The sequence below is a fragment of the Rhodamnia argentea genome, chromosome 3 (assembly GCF_020921035.1).
Source record: "Rhodamnia argentea isolate NSW1041297 chromosome 3, ASM2092103v1, whole genome shotgun sequence".
In the NCBI taxonomy this organism is placed as follows: Eukaryota; Viridiplantae; Streptophyta; class Magnoliopsida; order Myrtales; family Myrtaceae; genus Rhodamnia; species Rhodamnia argentea.
In genome coordinates, this window is record NC_063152.1 from 15,405,445 (window position 1) to 15,425,667 (window position 20,223).

The 20,223-nt window shown below is 38.3% G+C and overlaps 1 protein-coding gene across 1 annotated transcript; it reads right to left on the minus strand.

The window, feature by feature from the left end:
• Positions 1–8,799: 8,799 nt before the first annotated feature.
• LOC115730173 (disease resistance protein RPV1-like) lies at positions 8,800–15,928 on the minus strand. The gene is made up of 7 exons (XM_048275578.1): positions 15,723–15,928; positions 14,322–14,481; positions 13,582–14,135; positions 13,374–13,449; positions 13,170–13,283; positions 9,830–10,684; positions 8,800–9,501 (listed from the first exon to the last, which is right to left on the minus strand). Exons 1-7 carry the CDS (start codon positions 15,926–15,928, stop codon positions 8,800–8,802), a joined length of 2,667 nt encoding a protein of 888 aa, XP_048131535.1.
• Between the last annotated feature and the right edge of the window lie 4,295 nt (positions 15,929–20,223).

Below are 20,223 nucleotides of genomic sequence, written 5' to 3' on the forward strand. Positions count from 1 at the left end.
TTATGTATCTTCAGCTTGGAGAGCCAAGTATCGGGACATAGCCACGACCCACGAGGACATTTTTGCAGCAAAGCGTCGTGGCTAGCTACCGCAAATAAGTGTTCTTTCCTTGGATAATTTGCCACAAAAAGTCACCTGTTGCGTGGTAAACGTAATGTTCAAGCTTGTGTACGAAGTAAAATTTTGAATTTGAAACTTGAAGAATCTGTCTCTTTTTCGCCCATTCTTTGAGCTTCACTGTCTCTAGCTGCTTCGAATGACAAGTGGAGCTCACGAACACTATTAAAGGATAATCCCACATCGCTTGACAACAAGTCTTAAATATCTCTTTATATTTATGTAGTCTCCTTTTACATATCAGACTTGAAAAAATAGAAAAAGAGAAATTTCCCCGATATGAAATGAGGCTAAAATAAACGCCATACCAACTTTGCACAGCAAGATTCAAGCATGTGAGTCTCCAGTTGCGAACAATCAATACCAAGTCATTATGTTGAATTGCTCTCAACGAAGTTATCTCTTTTGGACTGGCCTTCTCTATAGAACTTTGGAAAAAAATGGCGCTCAAATATTGACCAGGACATGTCAATAGGTGCGAACACATGGACTTATCTTCACCAACGCGTTGTTGGGATTCTCTGGCGGACAGGAGCTTGTCCGTGGCCGACAAAAGTAGCGGAGAAACAGCTTTGGGGTGGTGGATTCTCGTCATCTGGTCATAAGGCTCAATAGTGGGAAAAACTCTGCTGGCTTCCACGAAATGGCTATTCCTATCCCCCACCTCTGAGTAGTTTCTTCGTTACCAAGTAATAATTTAACGCGTGACCACTCAGACCACATATAATATGTATGAAAATAGTACTTTCTAATGGGCGGGGCTCGCGGCTCGCGGCTCACGGCGTCTTGGTCACGGCATTACCTAGAAAATATAAATAAAAAAAAGTAACGTCGATTTCTTCGTTAGTCCAAATTGAGGAAGTTGAAGGAAGGGCTCGATTATATTAATTTGATAAGTTTTAGGACTTGAATACACTTTTTATAAATTTTAGAATTTAATTGCACTCTCATAACAAGTTTTAGGACCTCTAGTATATATGTCCTTTTTTTTTCTTGAAATTTTTATCTTTTTTATTTTTTAAAATCTAATTAAGTTTTTATTTTTTTTGTCTTTTATTATTTTTTTTTTTCAACTTTTAGCCTTTTTTATTGCTAACTAGACCTCCAACGAGCCATGTTGGCTTCAAATATTGACAAAAATGTCACGTTGAATTTCCAGTCAAGTAGATCGGAGTTGGCATTTAAGTGATTGTATTTCAAAAGAATTGGTACCTAAGTGATTCGATGGAAACTTGTGGCACTAAAGTGAGTGCGGTACATTAGGGGTGAGCAAATCGGACTGGTGATCCGGTTCCCAGGCCCAAAGGGTGGTGGTCTGGCTCCCAATCCTTAAAAATGGAACCGGTGGTCGGCCGGTCCAATTCCCGGTTCCAGAGTTACATGACCGGACCGGACCGATCAATTTTAATTATTATTATTTTAAAATTAATAAACGTAACCCTAGATTTTATTTAATGTTTCCCTTCTTTCTTGGAGTTTGATGAATTAAACATGGTCACTGTATTCATGATAAACGTTTTGGCTCAAGTTTGCCTTTGCAAGAATTCAACGATAATGCTTGGTCCCGCAACTTGACCTCTGGATAGTTTCAGGTAGTTTGAGTCTCTTTTTTTTCTCTCTAAAAAAATGGAGAATGCATGCAGTAGGAGTGGATAGCAAGGTGAAAATTTAGAATGATGGATGATGACTGGTGATAATATTTTAGTTATGCCTATTGACAATTCTGTTGTTTCCGAAATTGAGTGGTTTATAGGACTTATCCTAGGTTAAATCAATAAGAATTTTGTCATGCCCCCGTATGTGATTTTCTTAAACTTCAACGTGACTTCGCACTTTATCTGCAAGTAATGTATACCGGTAGTCGGGAAATCCGATTCGTGATTCCCAGGCGTACTCCGAATCACCATCCAACTTACTGGAGTTTGGGACCGAAAGGGATAAAATAAAATTCTATTGTTTATTATTGGTTCCATTAGACCGCTCGGGAACTGGACCGGGCCGATGGTTCGGTCTAATTCCCAGTTCCGAAAATTGGGAATCGGGATAACCGGTCCAGTTCCCGGTTCTTGAGGGGAATCGAGCCAGACCGGGAATTGCTCACCCCCTACCGTACACAACTTTTGATACTTCTGGGATATTCTTTTCCATCTATTCTATGAGAAAATTAAGAATCGAGCTCGTCGATGTGGTGCACTTGGATCCTTTAATAGAAATATATGCTTATCTTAGTCCTAAACTTGAACTTTTATTATATCTCTATATTTAGATAATGGGGATATTTAATGCATTTGAATTAAACGAAGCATGTTTGCATCGAATTAAACAGGGGGCTTGGCTATGAACATCCTTATTTTGGATCGGCCGATGGATGGCTTGACATGTGAGATGAACTAGAATTCAAAACTCAAGAATCGTGGCAGTTGGCTTGAATTTCATGATAGCGCCATTGGACCCGGCTTCAACATTGCGGGATTGGATATGATTCCAAGATAGTGGGATCAGTCCTAACTCCTTGCTGTGGAGTTACATATGAGTCGAGCGAGTTGGATCTCGTATGCAAGAATTGTGGAAGTTCTGACAAAAAATTTGAAGATGAGGATTAGACGAGTCAAGGCCGGCCAAGAGAGCGGACCGTTACGAACAAAAAAAAAAAAAAAACAACCCATTTTTTGGAGAGGGATTTTGAAGGAGCAAAATGCGGTCAAGAGAATTGGATTACACGAAAATGAAACATGGCCAAACACTCACAGAGGAACCGTGGTTGATGACCAAAAGACAGAGAAAACAAGGCGATCTGGAGTTTGAAAAGATTAATGAGCCGGCCAGGGATGAAAAAAAGAGGGAGGGAAAAGAGGAAGCGGGTCATATGGTGATTGATTTAAGGAAAATCTGTCCGTGAGAGTTGGAAAGTAACAAAAAATAAGAATCAGACAAGTTCAGAAACTGATCTAATGAATGCCCCGGAGCTACTTTAATGCAACAGACTCCAAATTTATCATTTGCACAGCCATAATATACTTCCTTTTATACTGAAAATTGGCTAACAGTCATCCAAACATTTATGAACAAACAAAACTTTACAAAAACTAAATTTAATTTCAGTATGAAAACCAACAAATGTACCAATGATCGATAATGCTGCTGCACACAATATGCGTACTTCACATGAAACATAAAGGGAGCATTCTGAAAATTTCTCTGCAACTTCTGCAGACGGAAGTCCAGTCCTCTGCCTCCGTTCAAGAAGAAGATCAGTGAGCTTCCATTTCTGCACGTCTTCTTGCCTAGGAAATCGCAAGGAGAAACATAAACAAAGCATACCAACCTTAGGCGAGCTTGTCAGATCGAAAGTTTTGCTCTAAGTGTAGTTTCAACATAAATTTAGGAAATGGATATCATGAAAAATATTTTCTACTTCATGTTTTTTCTTTTTCTGTTACTCTTGCTTAACGCCGGAGTCCAATAGTTTGTCTTTGAACCACTGCATCTCTCACCGTCGTTTCCTTCTTCCTCAGTGTCGAAAGGAGAGCTATAGTAATCCAAATAACAAATAGTTAACCGAAGCAAATAACAGCAACACAACCATAACTCATCTATTCCCTCTTCAAATTGCCTCTTTCGTATCTGCTCCATGTTGACTAGTCTTTCAAGGCTTCAATTGTGTCCATCCTCTGCTTGGTATGTAGACTAAGTGAGGAAGATCCCTATATCCTAAGGACAGGATTTTCGCCAAAGCCAACTGCATGAGATCATGATCCTATTGGAAGAGCCACTATCTCCAAGACAGAATCATCGATACACCGTATCCGGAAAATTTCACTTCTTTCTTCAAATACCCACAACACTAAGAGTCTAAGACATGATCTTATGCATGAAGCATGGAAAACTCTCTCTGCTCCTCAATGTCAGGGTGTGGACATTGTTTGAAGAGCATTCTCCTTACTATCAATTCAGAACAACAACAAAGTGCTGTCGGCCAAAATCCATAGAAAGGGGTAGACAAGCAATGATACACATACTTTCTGCGTCTCATTAGTCCTGTTTCTTCTTGCCGCAATAAGGTGCCCTTCCTCAACAATCACACAGCTGTCCAATCAAGGTCTAATATAAGCAAGTACAATGTGAAATCGTGAAACTACTAATTATCTTAATTAGAAAATAAAGTAACATATCTAAAATGCGCCCGCTTCTTGAAAATCAGTCTCTTACTCAACTTGAACTTCAAGGCTGTCCAAAGCAAGCTCTGCCTTATACAGAAAAAGGCGGATAAGTCTTGTTATTTGCTAGGAGAAAAAAATATGAGTATAAAGAGAGATGGGGGGAATGAATCTGTATCTTGTAGCTATAAGATCGGGATCATGCAGGTTCGGTATAATATATTGATCACATAACCTGTAATTCAAAGGCAATCCCAACCTAATACTGATATGGCTCTAACAACACTAAAGCAATAACAGCAACTAATTTGACAAACTGCATGATGCTCCTTCTAGTGTCTGACTATTGGTACCTCGGAAATTTGTCTTTCATTAGTCGGGTCTTACTCGAACATTCAAGAAGAATCCAGGAGTTTTAGCTTCACGTGATAAAGGCATCACGTCTATGTTCACAAAAAATTTAAAAAATAGAGAAAAAAAGAGAAAGCACAGTGACAAACATGATGATGATTCTCCCTTGTCCTCTCCCAGAACGTAATATTGGAATGAACATCTCTCACTGCCTTGGGTATATTTAATTTGTGAAAATGAGGTATGTCCATTCTGTGATATACTTCTCTGATCAATGATTCAAATAAGATTTTGTATAAGTTAATTTCGAGTAATTCAAATGCGTATATTGTGGGATTGGTTCCCTTTGGTGTGGACGTAGTAACTCATAATTATCTTCCTTCTAACATTTCATGTATCGGGCGAATACAAAAGTTAGTGTGTATTAATAGCTTGACAAGTGATGAGACTCAATTTTGAAAACTGAAATAAAAAACCCTAAATCCTTAATTTTATCATCTTCGCTCGCGCTCTCTGTCTCTCTGCTCGAGTCCTTACTCCTCTCTCGCTCTTGACGCTCGTCTCTCGCACGCCTCGCCTCGCATTGTCTCGCTGCTCGTGACCCCCGCTTGACCCTCGCCAGCTCGAGCCAAGAATGATATCCCAATCGCACTTCTTGGCAATTCATTTATGCGACGTGCAATGAATATGGGCATGTTCACGACCTATTAAACTCGTTTGTAGAGTTACGCATAACTTTTGCCGTAAACTAGTTTAACAATCTGATAATTTCAACTTAAAGGCATGAAACGGACTTGGCATCGCAGCTGCAACCCTCAGGAAACGCTTGAACTTCCGGACAAAAACTGGTTTGAACATGGATTACGCTTCCTTTCTCAGCTCTCCTGACGACATTCCGGGATTGGAAAAGTGGCAAATGCCAGTTAGAGTGCAGTGAATAATTTGAAAACACAAGCAGGGGAGAATCTTATTATGCTAGGATCAACACCAATTTCTCGAATGGCAATCTGGCTAAGAATACTCATTCTAGAGGAAAGCTACATATGATAAACAGGGCATATGAAAATATAGACTGGGCATCTGAAACTCTAGCTTTTGCTTACTGGACAAACTTTACTTACCAACCATCATACGGCCGAACACCGCTGCAGTCAATAAACTATAGTTAGTGTCAGTCTGGATAAGGTTGCCAACCATCTAAATATAAACAGGGCGATTCTTAAAGGCTTTAATTCAGACAGGCATCTTCGCTTCAGAGAGATCTTGGCACCACAGATCTGACTGAGACAAGATTTGTGGATGACTCGTGAGCTAGTATTGGCTGGGACGGGTTTAAATCAACCACGTCTTCCAAACATTGCTTAGGAGCCATGCTCAACCCTTATGACAAAAGTCTCATTCTCACCATCATGAAACTATGCAAGACTTGGAGCTAGTTTTTGAGCTCCAGAGCAAGGAAATTGAGCAAGGCGGTCCTTTATCTGCAAGATGAGTCCTCTTGCTTGATGTTATTCAGAAAGGCAATGAGCTACTTCATGTTTCCCACAATACTTTTGACTCGAGAAGCATAAATATAAATTTCAGGTTCTAAAAGTCAAAGTTTGCGTGATTTATTTCTTTACCTAGATTTTTTATTTAGATGCATCCTTCATACATCTCTCTTTGCTTCTTCCCCCTGGACTTGAGCTGCTTCTTTCAAAACTAAAACTTAAACCAAAGGACAATGTCCATAATCTAGATTAGCTGCCTCATATACTGGTCAAATCACATTGAAACAGATCCTTTATCACTATATTGTAACGTTTACGTCAACAACGACTGAGTAAAAAATTGATGAGCTCTGAACAAGCTAGAAAGCATGAAATGTTAGATCATGGCAGTGTTAGACAGGTGAAACTGAAAACACAAGCAGTATACCACGATTTAGCAAGGACGTGCTCTCATGTAAGCAAGAAGAGAAAATTGCAACTAATTAAAAGGAAAATGATTTCTTTATCAGGTACAGTGCCCAGGGCATATCAGAAAGGAAGACTTCCTTGTAGAAACAGGGGGAAAGGGAAAAGGATAGGACAAACTAATGTTAGCTTAACTTGTTGCAATTCCCAGAACTGTAAATTTCTTTAGGGCGAATAAAAATAATACGAAAATGTCTAACAAGTCACAAAGAATTTATCACAAAGGGAACAAGCAGGGAAAGAAAGAATTGAGACAAAGTTGACTTATTAATGCTTACGGGGAACTCCGCTTTCTTCCATTTCGACCAGGAAAAGGACAGAAAAGTGGAGTCATTGTGTGACAAGAAGCAGAATTACTGCGAAAACCACATCCATCAGTAATCAACATAAGGAGTCATAAGCCTCCAGGAAGCTTTAGTTGTCAATGTCACTGTCACAACTTCGAAGTGGAGTAAAGTAGACAGAAATCAGCAACAAAAGCAAGATCAGACACTGACCAAATGCATTCCTCGGAGCTAACTTGATGCAACAACAGTATTGAGCCACAGCCTCCAAATTTATCATTTATGCAGCCGTAATGTACTTCCTTTGTACCTAACAATGTGTGAAAGCTATCTAACCGAATAATCTTCAACAAGTCTAGTATGACCAACAGATGTACCAATGATCGACAATGCTGCTGCACACAATATTCATGGTTCACATGTCACGCAAAAGGAGCATGGTTAAGACTCCTCTGCATCTTATGCAGCCGAAAATCCAGTCCTCTGCTGCTGTTCAAGAACATCATCAAGAGCTTCCGTCTCTGCATGTCTTGCTGCCTAAGAAAGCGCAAAGAGAAAAAAATAATGCAAGCATATCAAAACTCAGGAGCTTTGTCAGTGAGGAAGTCATTCTTAGTGTAGTAGGAAATAATTTCATGAGAAATGTTCTCTCCTCAAGTAAGCAGACTGAGTAGACATAAGATTGATTAGGGCATATACTACATGACGTCAACAAGTTTTGCTCGCCTGAAGTAGCTGAGAATCTCAAATGGAGAAAGAGGCTTCTTATTGGATGAGCCACCTCCATCTTTTCTGGCAGAATTATGATATATTCCACTGTAGCAAGGTGCCTTTGTTTTTCTATTATGCTCTACAAGATACTGAAAGGGCCAAATAATTTTCACATCAACCATTGATTACTGTCCACAAAGTCATCTATAGTAGTGTGTCGTCACCATATATCTATAAACGGTTACGAGATAGACTATTAGATAAGAGATGATCTCTACCAAAGACCAGGCTTAAACTATTTCTGTTCATGTGGCCATTGTATGATAAAATGTGCCCGAGGAGCAGGTTCTTACATCTTAAAATGCAACACAAAGCTCATAATGCAATTTTATACCAAGGAAGTATACTAAAGTCTAGCTAACATAAAGCCTAAGAAAAGATTGATAGGAACTTAACAAAAGCAGATAAAGAGCATGATACGGTTCCAGACAGGGCACGGCACAATGGCAAATTGTTTTGCGCAATAGAATGTTTTGACCGAACCAGCCCATGTGCAGCGTGTGGCACGTCGATTGTTTTCCGTTGAACGTAGACTTGACCTGTTGCTTTGGACAAATTGCCACCTATAAAAAGAAAGAAGAAAAGCTATACTTTCTAGGGATTGGTGGTGATTTTGCAGCGTGACGTCGATTGCCTGTAAATTCACTACCAAGCATCCACAGACAAAACTTACGAAGAAACACTTAACAAACTTCTCTCGATCAAATTCAAGATACATTCTTCAAGTTCACGGGGTAATGTAGCACCAGACTAATCGAATTCAAAATCCAGTTCAAGCATCACACCAACTTAATCCGATTGGGATGTGCCAGGCATTGCCTCATCTAGAGCAATCTTACCAATTTCCACAGCTTTGGTCAGTCGTGGTAGTCTGTCGCCCCCGTTCGCTGGTCTCCATCGCCATCAGTTCACTAGGAACTCTGGTTTTGGGAAGACGAACTTCTTCTGTTGGTCACCTTCGTTGGCAGGTGGCCATCTTACATTTGTTAGAGCTCGCTGGTGTCTGATGGAAGATGATAAGTCGTGTGTGCTAAAAGTGAAGAAAGAATTACCGAACTATATTTGGAATATTAATTAAACGAGAATAAGAAGAAGAAAGAAGGCATATTAATGAAGATCAGCTGAGTTCACTTACCTACGAATTGCTTCCTTGGCAAGTTTCTATCATTCTAACAACAAAAGCTGCAAGCCAACACTCCCATTCTCATCTCTATCGGCTGAATTGGAAGTCAACATTGTCTTGGTTTGCTTGCCTTGAGGGAGCATAAGCTTCTGATTTCGCTTTGATACTATTTGATTGTGCTTCTCAATACTCATTTGACAATCTTCCATGCCCTTCAGTATATCTGTCTTGATCGAACTAACTTTGCTCTCCACGTCCGAATCTGTCGATTCGAGAACAACCTCGAGGAGTAAAGCTGGATCCATTAGCCAATTGTTTTGAAGTACGGCCTTCAAATCATCCTCTAGTGGTTTGCATATTATTCGGAGTCCCCACTTTTTCACATTTGTAGTTGACACTCTAAGGCTGAATTGTACATAATTCCCATCAATTTGACCAAAATCGACTACATCCCATAGGTCGGATGGTACGTAATACCGAAGAAACATAAAATTCCGACCCCACCAACAAGGATTCGCATCTCCTTTGCAATTCCGCATTTCGCCATCAACATATGGCAAAATCTCAAACTTGGGATGGGTCTCCCTATCTTGCCCTTCGTGGACATAGAAACAGAAAGCCAATCCAATAAACTTGTCATATAAGTCCTTTGAAGCCTTGAAAGATACGGAGCCCTCTTCAACAGGGAGGACCCACTCTGGCATCTCTCCTTCCATGAGAAAAATGTCCAAATAAAGAGGTACCTGTCATGAAGAGATACCGTTAGAAAGAACTCGAGTTTGTTGTTTGTGCCCAAATAGAAGAATTCATTTTGACTTTAGCAAGTATTTCTAGCTCTCTAAATGGGTATAGATCCAGTGACCCTTGCTTGCACTAATATACAAGTTTCATGTGATGGAATCATTATTATAAAAGTACGCCATCGCATGCACACGTGCAGAATTACTTCATATTTGTTTGCTTTTTTGAAGCCCAATCTTGCATTATCTGCTATTGGAATATACAAAGCCCACATTGAATTCAGCATATACTCCACATCAATATGTGCGTGTATGAGAGAGAGAATCTAACCTGGTCAAGTGAGGAAATATCAGCCATGGCCAACCCTCTACGGACAAAATGATGCATTAAAGTCGAGTGTCCATTTTTTTGCAGAGATTCGCTATTGTCCGCATCTAATTTGCCCAACAACAGTGGAAGCTCGGGAATCTCTCGTAATTGAGGGCATTCACTAATAGTCAAAATGAACAAATCATCACGCTTACTGATGGACGTAGGAAGGCTCTTAATATTATTCCTCCTCAGTTGTAAATCTGTCAAGATGGGACAACAGGAAAGATTCTCGAGAAACTCTACTTCGGTCAAATTACATCCATAAAGATCCAACCCGAGTAAATTTGAAAGTCCGGTCTTCATGCAAGGCTCATCTGAATCCTCAAACTTTGGAAACCCGATTAAGTTTGTGCAACACTTAGCGTTCAAGTTTTTAAGGTTTTGTAACTTGTAAATGCTAGAAGGAAGACTAATCAGGTTCTTGCATCTACATAATGATATTGTCTCCAAAGAGACCAAATTTTCTATTGACGCAGGAAGTCCTTTAATAGCGGTCTCTTGAAGACCAAGCTTTGTTAGGCCTTCTAATTTATGTGGAACATCAGGAAACCTTTCTAATTTTGAGCATCTTCCAAGTTGGAGTTCCCGTAGATTTCCTGACTTGAGCACTTCTGGAAAAACGCTGAGTTCAAAGCAACAACGTAAATCCAAGACCTGTAACTTGCCATGATCTGCGATGGACTCGTGGGCTTCTACCAAGTTTTCGCAACTATAGATATGCAATTCCTCGAGATTTGGAGTCCACGATATGTCGGGCGTGCGAACCAGCGACTTGCAGAAGTCGAACTTCATGTACTTCAAATTTCGAAAATCCTGCAGAAACGGCGAAATCAGCTTTGATAAACATTCTGGAAGGGACAAAAAGGGGGTGTTTTTGTAGGATACCGTTGCTTCCCTATATTTAGAACCTGGAATTTCCATTTGACAATAGGTTGCCACTGAAGCATATCCGTTATTGTATCTTTCACGAAATTATTACATTTGAGGTCGTCAATCGTAAAAATTGAGCAATTTGTTTATTTAATGTAGAGTTGATCTGCTGCAGAGTCCACATATATGCATTATGCTAGTTGTTTGTACATAGACGGGGGAGTCAAACTCGTGAACTTTAATATCGGATGCAATTGACGGTCGATGGTTTTATAATATTGATCATTAATAATATCATAATCTTTTTTTTGGTCTTGGGGGCTTACCTGGATTCAGGGTTATAAAATTAGGTCCACAACACGTGAGGGAGATTGGGTTCGTGAGAGAAAGGATATGGAATAATTACTAGTCGGGTTTCTGAGTAAATTTTCTAACCTAGTAATTAACTTTTCATTCAAAGTTACTATAAACTGATGTGGGAAGATTTAAAATCGTAATGAGAAATTACTAAACACTTAAAAACTTTACCAATGCTGATTCATACATACGTAAATATTAGCAAGTTAGAGTCAACTCTTATCACTTTACATTTCAGAAATTATTTGAAAGGATTTAAAATATATAGATATACAATACAAAAAAGTTCGCAAATAAAAATTGTGTTAACAAGTATGAAAATAATAGATTAAATACCAATAAGAATCCCATGCACATTTACCTCTTATTAATTTTTGTCTCATGAAAATCCTAAACTAGGACGACCATGACACATTTACCCCAAGTTAATTTTCATCTAACAAAAAATCACAAACTGATAACTCTCAACCAAATCTACTCTTCATTAGTAGATAAAAATTAGTTCGGAATAAAAGCGTGTCTCGTGTCATGCCTGTGGCAATCACAAAATTCAAGTGAAGTGTCACACGACAAGCATGCAAATGTAGGGAACATAATAAAATTATGCAAAGCGTCATACCAGGTGACAATCATAGAAGTATAGTGAAGTGCCATGTGGCTGAGTGCGGATGCGGCCACATGAAAAACTGTTGTGCGGGTCATGGCATGTGGCAATCGCAAAAGCAAAGTGAAGTGTCGCATGATGAGCATAGGAATGAAGACTTTGCTAGGTATGGCTTTAACTGTATATCATAGATGAACGGGATTGCGTAAAATTTACTGAACTTTAAAATTTTATTGAATTCATGCAAAGCCAATCAAGCCAACTTTGAAAACCATTCCAAGGAAAATAAAAATTTTATTTTGCATGCTCAATTAAAAATCTGGCTCTGACTTTCCATTAGGAAATTAGCGATATGGCCGTATTGCATCACTTATATTAATTTAGTTGTGCACACAATACATATATTACTGGCAAAGTTCCTAATAAGTACTCTATTATATGTCCACTTAGAAGTGTTCCTCCTTGAGAATTGATTTAAGCAATAAACAATGCCTTGTTTTACAGAATGATGCATTCAAACCTTCGACTGAGCTAATTTTATTGAAGCTGGACAAATCCCCCGCGTTAAGGCTCTATCACTTGATGACTATGTGGCCTACCACTCAACCGGCTACTCCTTGGGTAGGTTGGTCATATTTTTGTTTCCTTCTTTGTTCGATCACTATACAAATTTTTAGTAAAACAAAAATTTTGTACGTAAACAACCGATGGTGAATTGCATTTTGAATTTCTTCACTAGGTAGATTTGATGTGATTTTGAAATATATCTATGTTGATAGTTAGAGTTATTAGGTTTAGGAAGTATGTAAACCTTATCTATACTATCATGTAACCTAAAGAGGATCTGTTACTTTGAAAGATTTCAATCTTTTTTATTATATATTCCTTCCATCAATTATACTCAATTACTTATTTTACAGATATTACACCATGGACAGATACGTGAAATTTACTATTGTATTTTTTATCTCTCACATATTGCATTATGGAAAGTCATCTAATGATGCAATGACGACCATAAAAAAAATTCAAATCTTGAAATATCTTTTTCTTTCCAAATATATGTATAAAAATTATTTGTATTATGTATTTTATTAACAAAAGTGTTTCCATTGAGCATTTCTAATGAAGTTGTTCGCTTAATTTTTCAAATGCCAATTTTGCTGCACTTAAAAGTATTTCTAACGCAAGTTGTTAGCGTCATTTTGAAAGAAAATAGAGAAATAGTTCCTAAAACAGAGTAACAATACTTCCTTTTGTGTATGCGTAGGTAGATAATGAAAAGGTCGGTGAATGCTCACCTTTAATTGGTTTGGCACTCTTGGGTTACTGCAATTGCTCATATCAAGTCCCACTAATTTATTTTCACCCGGAAGGAAATTCTGGAATCAAGGGAGCACATCCATCCCAACGAAGCCATCTTAGCCGATTAGGGACATATATAGGACCATGAAAAGAATTATGCACATTGCGAAAAATGAGCAATCTCAACCTTCTCATTTTTGTAAAAGCATTAGGACCAATACACATCTCTGTTGGCTTAGGTAGCTCCAACACTATAGCTTTGACAGCACAGTCTCCCTGTGTATACATGAATATTTAGGTTATGCATATTCAGTAATTAGAGTCAAAGATAAGAAGTAGAGATTCGATCGTATTTGCAAGTCTTACCATGTCGCGTGATAGAACTTCAAGAACGTCCTCATATAGCCGTAGCACTACGTCTTCCGGGATCATCGCATTCTTGCTTCACGATGCCCATACCCATCGATTGAATCAAGTCATGCATTTGTAGGGTTCCGAACTCAATGCTAATCAAGGACCTCTTAATAAGAGTATCAAATCCTGTAGCTGTTTGAAGATCGCAACTATCAAGAACCTTCTTTGTATACTCTCTTTCTCGCCCTTAAAGAAGCAGGCAATGTGGAGAAAGATCTCTTGCTCATCTTCATCTAGTCCATCATAACTCACTTTGAGCACATTATTAATCTTTCTATCAAGGTTCTTGGAAAGTTTCTTTAGTATGCTTTCCCATATAGCTTCTGTTGTATCGCGTAATAAGGAACCCAACACCACAAGTGCTAAAGGAAGGCCTTTAGCATGATTCAAAAAACCATGCACTAGATCTGTCCTGCTTTCTAATTTTTGGTATGTTGGAAAAGCATGCTTTCTAAGTAGCTCACGAGCTTCACCGTCATCCATCGCTTTAACTTCATACACATACACATGATCCCAATCTAACCTGGGAGTCAGCAAATGACTATCTCTTGTAGTAACAAGGATCCTACTCCCATTACCAAACCAATCAGCTTTTCCCGCTAAAGCGTGTAACTGGTCCAGGTCATCCACGTCATCAAGGATGACAAGAACTCTTTTGTTACAGAGTCTATCTTGTATTAGATTAACACCTCTATCCACATCGGGCACCACTATCTTTTCGTGCGGTAATAATATATCGTTCAATAATTGTCCTTGCAAAGTGACTAAACCCTTGCAATCTTTTGAATTTTCTCGAACACATGTTAGAAAACTTGAACCTTCAAATTGTCTAAAAATATCATTATAGATGGCTTTCCCCAATGTTGTCTTTCCTATGCCTCCATGTCCCCATAATCCCACCATGAGAACATCATCTTTAGACTCAAGGTTTAACATTGATTTCGGCTCCGCCAATCGGGACTTCATCCCAACCGGATGCACAGCAACATTTAAAGGTTTTCGGCCTAGGCGAGTGGAGATGTGCTTCATGATTTCTTGTATAAGCTCCGACTCATCATCTCTGACAAATACATAAAAAAGAAGTTGCAGCATCGTTTTTGCAATTGGAATAAGCAAATGACGAGCAATCACCGGCCAACAAATAATGGCAAAGCAGTGCAGCTCATTTTCAGATTAATCCTGTGTGAAGCATTGCGAACTTTATTCCTCCCAAGCAAGTGGGGTAAAGGTAATAACACTACTTAACATTTTGTCCATTTGACAAACAAGTTTGAACATTTTACTTTGATGAAATGAGTCAGTAAATTTTTCCACCGATGAAGTACTGTGTCAATTTTTTAATATTGAAAAAGTCCGTGGATAGCCACATGTGATTTTTCGAACTCAAAATGCCACTTGTGACAATTTTGAGACTCAGTTTATCGAAATTGAAGATCTATATAACTCAATTGGCCAAAATTAATAGTGAAGATCTTTAAATAGCCCACAGATAAAAAAAACTTTCCTCACACTTTGAGGAGGGCAACAAGGATCCAAAAGAAAGAGCTACGGACCTTGCCTGAATGAAACAGAGCTTAGCAAAAGCCAAAGGCAGAATTCTATTGTTCTATGCCCAAAATTAGGTTTTTTTTTTTTTTTGTGCCAGTAGATTCAAATAATTATTGGAATGTTAAATAACTGTCCATGAGAAAAGGATCGGTGACTTATCCTTTCACATAACTTTGTAGTAACTTACCAATTTTTTTATAATTTGAAAATTACGAATTTTTACTAACTTACCAATTTGATTTGCATAAGTTACGACATCAAATTTAATTTTGTATGAAATCACTAAGATGAATTAGATTGACTTATCAACTTTTGTCATATGAAATAATAACCTATTAGTTTTGGGTTACCACCTCTCGCTTGAGCTACTTGCCAATGCATACTCTTTCTTTTAGTTTTTACTAATTTTTTCTATGGGGTTATTAGCTCTTATTTAAGTTACTTACTAACTCATTTAAGAACTTGCCAACCTTAATTAGAGTAAATTACCAACTTTTCTTCAATTAAGTCCTCAATTAATTTTGGGTTATCAATTTTTGTTTGAGTTACTAAGCAAACTTTATTTTCTTTTAATTATAAAATTTTCTATTCTTTTGCCAAATTTCATTTGTCTTTCTTAACTACATCTTAAATACTAACTCTTATATGAAATTACTAGCTTTTATGATTTATTCATTCAGTTATTTTTACAAATAGTATCCTTACTTGTAAAGATTAGTTTCATACACAAAATATGGAACCCTTTGTACTTACCCATCATTCAAAGTCCACCCGGACAAGCTACCGGCGTCGAAAAGAGCTTTCTTCCATGTCTTCATCTCCTTCGAATTTTTTCCGTCCTCGGACTCATGCTTAGCCAGGCCTCTCATATAACTCGCTGTCCCCCCTCTCACTTCTTTTGGGTCTACTTTATAAAACACTGGTAGAACAACAAGGTCCTTTTGCTCCTTGCACTCCATAATCTTGGCCACCTCTTCCAAGCACCACCATGAAGAAGCATAATCCTCAGAGAAGACGATGATCGCGATGCGCGATTCTTCGATGGCCTTCATGAGCATCAATATTTTGTCTCCCTTCCACAATTCCTCGCTATCTCGAAAAGTGCGTATTCCACTCTGGATTAATGCATTGTAGAGATGGCCAACAAAGTTATTACGCACGTCCGTGCCTCTAAAACTCATGAAGACATCGTAAGGCCCTCTGGATTTCGATGAAGAAGCCATTGGTATGATGGAGTTCAACAATCAGAAACGACTGTGAGATTAAGATTTGATACAATGTTTTCAAGTAGCTCATACACCACTTGATCATCTTGATGATTAATTCTTATACCGGAGGAGAGAGATGTGTTACTTTTTTTATTCGAACTTTGGAGAATGATGGTGCTTAAGGATGGACCAAGATACCTAATAGGTGTGAACACATAGACTTATATTCACCGAATACTTATTCATATTGTCTTATGGACAGAAGTTTTTTTTTTTTATGATATTAAATTTTTTATTAGACTCTATATGAGCATGCCGTTCAACATAAGATAAATTTTTAATTAATATGCTGGCTTGAGGGAATGGCTTTTCACCTGTTTAGTCTTCGATTTTCTTCTTCTTTTTCGAAAATGAAGTATTCGCTTTCATTAGGTTAGCTTTTGTCATAGGCTCACTAATAAGAAAAACTTTGCCGGCTTCCTTGAATTGGCGTTCACGACATCTGAGGGGTTGTTTTCTCTTTTCTAAATAATAATCTAACAGATGACTACTCGCAAGATGTATAGTTATATGCACATTTTATGTATATGATAGGTCTAACCCTCTTTCGTTGTTATTATTATTATTATTATTATTTATAGTCATAGTTGCCCTAGAGGCCTATAAAACACCCGATAAGCTCCCATGGACAAATTAAATCTACATCTTTGACATGTAAGCTGGTAGTCCAGACCTACAGCATTTTGCATTCAATAGGTTATTGGCTTTTATGACAATATGCTTGAGAAAAATTATAACTTGGGCTCTACAAGTACATATACATGGATTCCAAATTTTGTCATCTGGTGAATGTGGCCATAGGGTTTCTTGATATCCTTTCATATGGCTTCCACGATTACATAGTCAATACACATTTATAAAATTGCATTAATCGTGAATTAATGTCATAGAAATAATGACAATTGTCACTTGCTAAGCCATGATGTTTTTTAAGTTTTGCGAATACAAGTTTTTACCTGATGAATGATTTCAATACAAGTTTTGTTATGAAATGGTTGGTTTTCATTAAATCCTCCGTCCTTTATAGGACAACCGATAATTCTCCACAACTTTGTTATGAATTTTTGGGTATGATAGATATACTAAGCTATTGTTGTGAAATAGAATCGAAAACTCGTGATGGGCTCTTAAGAAAACTAGCATCTTCATGCTTATCGGTAGAATTTTTAAATTTTAGCAATAATAAAAGAGCCCAACCTTTCTGTTGTTCCTCCATCTTTATCTATGTGGGCCACATGACTATGACACTACAACAACCCGCTTCGCTCCTCGGAGAGAAAGTCTTCCATAGACTGGGTCTTCGTAACCCAACATCATCTCATATTACCTAAAAAGTTCGGTTTATGCACAGGAATTCAAGGATTAATTTCGGTTATGTTTCAACATTAACAAAAATGTTAACATTACACTAATCTTGTGCAAATTATTATTTTTAATTATATAGATAAGTAAATATTTGAAGGATAACTTTGGTAAATTTATGTGTTAGTTCCTAAAAATAGGCATTTTATTGCATCACTTCAAAATTTTCCAGATTACGTATTGAAAAATTACAAATGTAGAAATAATTTTTGAATAAATTCTTCTTATCAAGATAGGTAAATTACCGAAAATTCTTAAACCCACTGTACTTTTGCCAATTCTATCGTAAACCTTTCAATTGTTTCAATTGAGTCCTAAACCTTTTCATCATTTGCCAATTGAATCCATCTAGCCGGTTTTGATTGAAAATCGTGTGGATGTCGAGCATCCTACATGTCGGGATCGTTGTGAGTCTACGTCGCCGAAGGCATGGGACAAGCTCAAGGCCGAGCTCGCTTGAGCCTTCATAGAATATGGTGACCTTGTGAGGCCAAGCTCGCCACATCCACCAGAACTCGATGACCCTCACCTCCTCACAAGATCCGGCTCGGCCTCGAGCGAGTGAGGCTCACCTTGCCGGATCTGCGACGCTTGGTCTCGGTTGAGGCTAGCGAGTTCGAGATGAGGCCGAGCCTAGTCTAGGTTGTTGTGACATCCCGAATTTCGACCCACTTTCGAAGCTATGAATGAATGAAATATCTCATAGATGTATTTCAGTTAAATCTCACTCAGAATTGTTCCCTCTCGAGCAGACTAACCAAATGGGAATGGCTAGCTAGGAAAATAAAATACGTGGACCTAAGAACTTGATCTTGGATTGACTCTTTGGCCATGAAAATTGTCAAGGAATATCCTGGATCAATATAGGCCGATCCTAGAATGATTAAGGAATGATTTGGATAATATCTTACACTTGGATCACGTGTGATTCCGTCTGACCTCATATGGGTTCCGAACATCCCTAAATTATTTTCTAACGATCGTATCCATCGGGACTAGTGATTGACTCTTGCAATTGAATGACAACCAAAGTTGCCATGGCTCGAGAAATTCTTAAACGTGATATTAATCACAGGTCGATACGCGTAACTCCTAAAAGCCGCCCGTTAGTTTGAGATACGCTGAAATTTAAATTAATTGAGATTGATCGCGAATCGGGCTTCAAAATTAGACGTCGGACCTTCGGAGGTTCCAATAATTAAATTTTGGACGTTTCCTCATCTAGTGTACAATTTCTTCGCGGTTCGCCCTAAATGGTTTAGGAAAAATAAAATTTAGACTGGAAATGGGAAAAGACCCATTTACCCTTGGAAAATATCCAATTTTTCACTTTAGCTCAAGGGCATTTCGGTTAAATCACTCCCATGGCCGAAATTGACTAGTCAACATAGAGGGAAATTACCTTTTTGCCCTTCTTGACTTTGAAGATCCCAAAAATATCCTAACCCTTATTAATAAATTTTTTGGACTTCTTCTTCAAAAAATTGCAATAGCACTCTCTCACTACTCTCTCTCCCTCTCTAGCCCTTAGCCAAACCACCATTGTTGTCTCTCTCCCTCACCGAAATTTTTCTAAGCTGCCGCCAATGTCGCCTTGAACCGCCGGAGCACAACTACCGTCGTGAACTACCGGAAACCGCTGGATTTTGTGTGTTTTTAGCCGAGCAAAGGGAGTCACCAGAGCTACCGGATTGGAATCAAAACTTCCCTTGTTTTCTCACCAAAATATTCATTAGAATTTTGGTAAGTTGGTCTCTAACCTTAGATTAGGTATCTAGGTTGCTAATAGACATAAAATAGAGGAGATTTGATGAAAAATTGGTTGGTTTTGCCCTTGGATCATGCCTTGGCCGAAAATGAAGATGAAGGGAGGAGAGAGAAATGTGTTCTTGCATGAATAGTGAAAATGCATGATTAGGATTGGATGGCTAGGATTTAATCTAGCTTGATCTTGCTTTATTTGGAAGGCTCACGTTGAATTTTGCTTAGGAAGATTAATCTGATGGCCAAGATTAAATTATGCTATACTATAGATTAATTGAGTGGTGGAGATTAATTGTGCATTAGTATAGTATAAATGTATGGTACGTATTAAATGCCACGTTAGTATGGTATAATTTGTACGGTGCGAATTGATTGCTACGATGGTATTATTTCGATCGTGTGGCGTAGATTAATTTTTGTAGTGACAAAAATTAATTGTGTGGCCCGATTGATCGATGGTTCGAGTGTGATTTAATCGGATGGTCCCGATTTATTGCTTGTTCAACGTGAGTGAATCACGTGGTTACGATCGAGTAATTGCCCGGTACAATTTAATCGAGTGGTCTTGATTGGGCAGTTGAGGAAAATTAGAAAGATCGTGTGGTCCCGATCTTTTGTTGGAGAAAAATTGAGAAGCTCGTGTGGTTCCGATCTGTCGTCGGAGGAAAGTGGTGAGACCAGGTGGTCTCGATGCGCTAATCAGGAAATTTAGCAAGATTACATGGTGAAGATTGATTGATCGGAAGGATTTAAGTGATCATGTGGAATCAGACGAGCGATAGAGGAATTGTTATTGTTATATGGTCTTAAGTGGAATAATTGAGAGGAAATGTGGAATTATACCCTGAAGCGTTATGACG